The sequence below is a fragment of the Cnephaeus nilssonii genome (assembly GCF_951640355.1).
Source record: "Cnephaeus nilssonii genome assembly, chromosome: 21".
In the NCBI taxonomy this organism is placed as follows: Eukaryota; Metazoa; Chordata; class Mammalia; order Chiroptera; family Vespertilionidae; genus Cnephaeus; species Cnephaeus nilssonii.
Genome location: NC_137092.1, coordinates 37,975,872 through 37,981,871, shown reverse-complemented (window position 1 = coordinate 37,981,871; position 6,000 = coordinate 37,975,872). Strand labels below are relative to the sequence as shown.

Here is a 6,000-nt window from a genome sequence, read left to right as displayed (position 1 = left end):
AGCCTGGTCACCCCTAACTGCCCTCTCCTGCAGGGTTGATCACCTCCAACTGCCCTCCCTTGCAAGCCTGGTCCCTCTCAACTGCCCTCCCTTGCAGGCCTGGTCCCTCACAACTGCCCTCCCTTGCAGGCCGGGTGCCTCACAACTGCCCTCTCCTGCTGGCCATCTTGTAGTGGCCATCTTGTGTCCACATGGGGGCAGGATCTTTGACCACATGGGGGCAGCTATATTGTGTGTTGCAGTGATGATCAATCTGTATATTACTCTTTTATTAGATAGGATAGAGGCCTGGTGCACGGGTGGGGGCCAGCTGGTTTGCCCTGAAGGGTGTCACAGATAAGGGTGGGGGTTCCCTTGGGGTGTGGGGCGGCCTGAGCAAGGGGCCTGTGGTGGTTTGCAGGCCGGCCACGCCTCCTGGCAACCCAAGGGGAGGCCCTGGTATCTGGAATTTATTTTCCTTCTACAATTGAAACTTTGTAGCCTGGGGCGGCAGCCATTTCTGGGGCGGCAGCCATTTCTGTGGCAGTTAATTCACCTTCTACAATTGAAACTTTGTAGCCTTAAGCGGGTGAGCCCGGCCAGGGTGTGCAGAAAGCTTTGCTTCCCCTGTTGCCGCTGGCAACCCTGGCCTGCTCTCTCAAGCTCCATTCTGCCGCCATTTGTTTGAATTTGTTTACCTTCTATAATTGAAACTTTGTAGCTTGAGTGGAGGCTTAGGCCTGCAACGGCTATGGAAAGCTTGGCTTGCTCTGTTACCTGGGAAACCTTGCTCTCTGTGGCTGTAGCCATCTTGGATTGGGGTTAATTTGCATACCCTGATTGGCTGGTGGGTGTGGCTTGGCTGGTGGGTGTGGCTTATGTAGCGGAGTGATGGTTAATTTGCATATTACCATTTTATTAGAGAGGATGGTATAAGAAAGTGGCCTAGCAGAATACAACATTAATATTCAGAAATTAGTTGAATTTTTTTTGTTAATCCTCACCCAAGGATATCTTTCTATTGATTTCTAGAAAGAATGGAAGGGAGAGGGAGAAACAGAGAAAGAGAAATATCAATGAGAGAGAGACACACTAATTGGTTGCCTCCTACACATGCCCCAACCAGGGCCAGGGATCAAGCCTTCAACTGAGGTATGTGCCCTTAACCGGACTGGAACCTGGGACCCTTCAGTCTGAGCGCTATCAACTGAGCCAAACCGGCTAAGGCTGGATGCATTTTTATACACCAATAACAATTGGAAAGAAAAAGGAATAAAAACAATCACTTTTCCAACTCCACCAAAAAATACCTAGAAATACATCTAACCAAGAAAGTAAAAGACCTGTATTCAGAACATTATAAGACATTAAAGAAATAAATTAAAGAACATACAAACAAATGCAAGTATATACCATGCCCACAGATAAAAAGAATTAACATGGTTAAAATATCCTTATTACCAAAAGCAATCTATAGATTCAATGCAATCTCTATCGAAATACCTATGGAATTTTTCACAGAACTACAACAAATGATCTTAAAATTTACGTGGAAACACAAAAGACCCTGAATAGCACAGCAATATTGAGAAAGAAGAACAAAATTGGAGGTATGATGTTGCCTGATCTCAAATTACACTACAAGGCCATAATAATCAAAACATCATGGTACTGGCATGAAAACGAACACATTGATCAATGGACCAGAATAGAGAGCCCAGAAGAAAAAAACACCACACACCTATATGGTCAATAAATCTCTGACAAAGGATGCAAGAATATACAATTGGGTAAAAACAGTCTTTTCAATAAATGGTGATGGGAAAACTGGACAAATACATACAAAAATTAAAATACGATCTTTTTTTCAGATTGCAAAAATACCCAGAGTCTGATAGGTTATATGCCAAACTACCTAAGATCCTAGGCAAGAGGTTTTCTGCTGATAGCACGGTGAAGGGCATTCTTGACCTCCTTGTTTCTCAGAGTGTAGACCACAGGGTTCAGGAGAGGAGTAAAGATGGTGTAGGCCACTGAGATCAGCTGATCCTGATCTTTGGTGTTCTCCGACTTAGGCCTGAGATAGGCAATGGAGGCACAGCCATAGTGGACAATGACCACAATGAGGTGGGAGGCACAAGTTGCAAAAGCCTTCTTTTGGCCCTCACTTGAGGCAATCTTGAGGATGGTGGAGATGATAAGGATGTAGGAGATGAAGACCAAACCCATGGGCAACACAATGACAAGTGAGCTAATGATAAAATTAATTATGTCATGTAGATTGGTGTCAGCACAGGAGAGTTTCATAACTGGGAGGACGTCACAGAAATAATGGGCCACCTTTTTACCACAAAAGGGCTGACTGAACACAGAGGAAATCTGAATTATGGCCACAAGCAGGCCAATGCTGCAGGCCCCCCAAACCAGCTGGGCACACACCTTCCTGTTCATGATGACTGTGTACCTCAAAGGTTTGCAGATGGCGACATAGCGGTCATACCCCATTGCTGTGAGTAGAAAGCAGTTGTTGATGGCCAAAGTGATAAAAAAGAACATCTGGGTGGCACAGCCAGCCAAGGAGATGGACTGGCTTTGTCCGATGAGGCTGGAGAGCATTGGTGGTACAATGACCAATGTGTACATCGTTTCTGAGGTTGAAAGCATACTAAGGAAGAAGTACATGGGGGTGTGAAGGCGACGATCAATACTGATAATTGTCACAATGATGACATTGCCAGCCAGGGTTAAAACGTACAAAGTGAGAAATATTGCAAATAAAGTAAGCTTGTGTTCATGAAAGCTGGAAAAACCCTGGAAAAAAAATTCACTCACCACTGTGTAGTTCTCTCTCCTCATCGATAAATTCCACATTTGAAAGCTGCAGACTTAGCCCAATCAGTCAGAATACATTGGTGACCGATGCTTTGAGCAGTAGAACTCTAGAAGCAGATAATAAGGATCTCTTTCTGGATGGATGCCAGGTAAATGGAGACTACTACTCACTAATAGGTGAAGACAGAAAAACACAATCAGGAAGTAATTCCATGGATGCAGACGTATGTACAACAGTAGAGAAGAATACACAGAGTTGTGATAAGGTAGAAGGAAGGATAACTGGGCAAGTTTAGGACAGATTTCCTGATGAGTGAGAACACAGGTGTTAGGGAAATACTGAGGCTAAAGAAATAGAAAATGCATAGTTAAGTTTTAAAAGAATTTTCCCTGTATTACAGTCGCATGGTTTTGTTTACCTAAAACAAATTTGGAAATCTATTCTATTTTGTTTAAAGCACAATTTTAATCTTAAACATCTTCCCTTCTAAACTGCCAAGCACCAGATAAGTGTTTGCTTTCTCCCCGTTCCACTTGCCTGCATCTTTCATAAACCATTTTCACAAATCATTCAATAGCCTCTAAACTGACTGCCCTCCCATTTTGAAAAAAAGTTTTTATTGAGTTTATTGGTGAATAAAATTGTATAGGTTTCAAGTGTACACTTCCACAGAACATCATCTGTATATTATATTGTGTATTTAGCACCCAAGTCAAGTCTCCATTCATATTCAGTTAATCTCCCCTTACCCTCTTTACCTCTTTCCAACCCCCTTTCACTCTGGTGATTTACTATACTGTTGTCTGTGTCTATGAGGGTGTGTGTGTGTGTGTGTGTGTGTGTGTGTGTGTGTGTGTGTTAACCTCTTGCATTGGTTTTTAATGAAGCATGTATTTCTCTTTAGTCAATACTTTACTCCAGTCTCCTCTTGAACAGAAAGACTTCTCAAACCTATCAATCCAAGCCCTTTCCAATTGCTAGTGTTGCTCTGCAACTAATTCTCATAAAATGTGTGTTATTTGTGTTTTGTAGCTTGTGCTTGCATATGAGTTTTTGTAGGTCGTCTGACTCACTACTCTACTCTGAACTCTCTTTTCTAATTTCTTCAGCATTATAAACTGGGTATCTGGGGAAACCAGGTTGCACATATCTCCTATTTTCTATTTGAGGGGTAATTGGGGATCACAATGTTCTCATTTAAAAAAATAATAACAATAACAACAGCAAAAATAATAGTCCCTTATTGCAGTTTTTAGTTTATAAAGCATTTATACATATATTATTTAAGAGTATAACAATCCCACTTGTTAGGTAATTACTATTTTCATCTTGCAGATGGAAAATCTAAGACACCTAGGATTAGGTGATATGTCCAAAATTTAAAAAATCATAGATTCAATCTTTTAATTCTAAGGCCAGTGTGAACAGATGAAAAAAGAAAACCATTTTGGTGACTATTAACAAGTATTAATACATTTGCCTTACTCTGGAAATGAGATTACATTGAGGAACAAATTGGAAAAATTGAAAATCGTTAGGAAAACTGGAAAAAATTTTAGGATTATCTAAGTAAGTAGTTAAAATATTAGTGTATAAATTATTACAAATTCCCATTCTCCTTGGCTTAATATTTTCACTTCCAATTATTTACTTTAAAGAAATAATCAGAGATATGTATCAGGATGCATGTGTAAGAGGGTTTTATAATATCATCTATAATAATAAAAGCATAATATGCTAATTAGACTGGACAGCCAAAGCATAATATGCTAATTAGACTGGATGACCTTCTGGACAAAGTCAGGGCTGTGAGGGCTGAGGAAAGCCTCCACAGGTGGGAGGGCCAAGGCAAGCCGCCCCAGCTTCAATGGCCAAGCCCCTTGCACGAATTTCGTGCATCGTGCCTCTAGTTTGTAATAATGAAGACCAAAAACAATGTAAATGAAAAAAAGGAATGGTTAAATAAATTATATCACATTCATTTAATGGGAACTATGCACCATACATACACAGTTACATAGATACATAGGTAGATACAAACATACAAGACAGACCATAATTTTGTAAAAATAATACAAAGAAAAGGAAACGAAGGAAGAAAGAAATGAAGGTAATGCATTCAATGGCACACCTGCCATTAAAAAGGGCTGGAAAGAAATTTACCAAAATGCTAAAAATAATTTTTTCTAAGTAGTAAATGGAGAATCTTAAGTTATCTTTCTCTCTATATATAATACATATATTAATCTTAATTACTATCTTCTAAAGACAGTCAAATTCTATAATTCTGCTACAAAAAGGAACTCTATTATGAGATTGCAGAGAGGCCTGAGGAGAACAGGTGAAAGTAGGGGGTTAATTTACGGCCAAGACAGGAAAGCTGACAGAACGGGCATTTTATAGCCATTGGAGCACCTCAGCACCACATCTGGAGGAAATGAACTCCAATTTGTAAAGGAAGATGGTGGTTGGCAGAGAGAAAGCCTTTCTGAGAAGTGCTGGAAGTACAGGGCGGTGAGTGAGGCGCTGGTCTTGGGTGCAAAATTAAGGGAGCAGCAAAAAAAGTCAATAATCAAGATGAATACAAGTTTAATGCAATAGTTTTTACACTTTAATGCAGAAATCCATGATGAAAATAATACTAAAATTTTTAATAACCACAGGGTCAAAACGGGTATTAGTACAGTGAGATATAAATAGTTGGGTGAGGTCAGGTTTTGTAATTTCCTTATTATAGATTTTTAAGAACAATAAAGAAGAAAATATTTCAAAATTTAGAGAAAAATGTACAGTACAATATGTATGTGTTAATTTTCCTCAGGGATGTGGGAACAAGCTTGTCCTTAAGCATTCCTGTTTTACTGTGTTTCCTAATTTAATATGGAACAAAACTCAGATCTATGGAAGAGGAAAATCAATCCTACCTACACTAAACGGAACAGAAAAACTCAGCCAGGCTATCGAAGAGAAAAGACTGAACTGTGCTTGTGCATTGCTGCAATCACGTTCCCTCTCTCATCACCCCCTCAGGAAAACAATGACTCATCCAATGGCGAAGACCTGATGGGTGATTGCACTCGGACTGCAATATGGTCATGATCCCTGAGACCACATAGCAGCCTCCGCCTGGGAAACCATGGCACTGAGAAACGCAGCATTTGACACCATTTTCTGTTTCTTTATATTCT

The 6,000-nt window shown here is 40.1% G+C and overlaps 1 protein-coding gene across 1 annotated transcript; it reads right to left on the bottom strand.

Annotated features, from left to right (window-relative positions):
* Positions 1–1,902: 1,902 nt before the first annotated feature.
* On the bottom strand, positions 1,903–2,835 carry LOC307093829 (olfactory receptor 10J1-like; the record flags this gene model as incomplete). The annotated part of the gene is made up of 1 exon (XM_079762102.1): positions 1,903–2,835. One exon carries the CDS (start codon positions 2,833–2,835, stop codon positions 1,903–1,905), a length of 933 nt encoding a protein of 310 aa, XP_079618228.1.
* Positions 2,836–6,000: the final 3,165 nt, after the last annotated feature.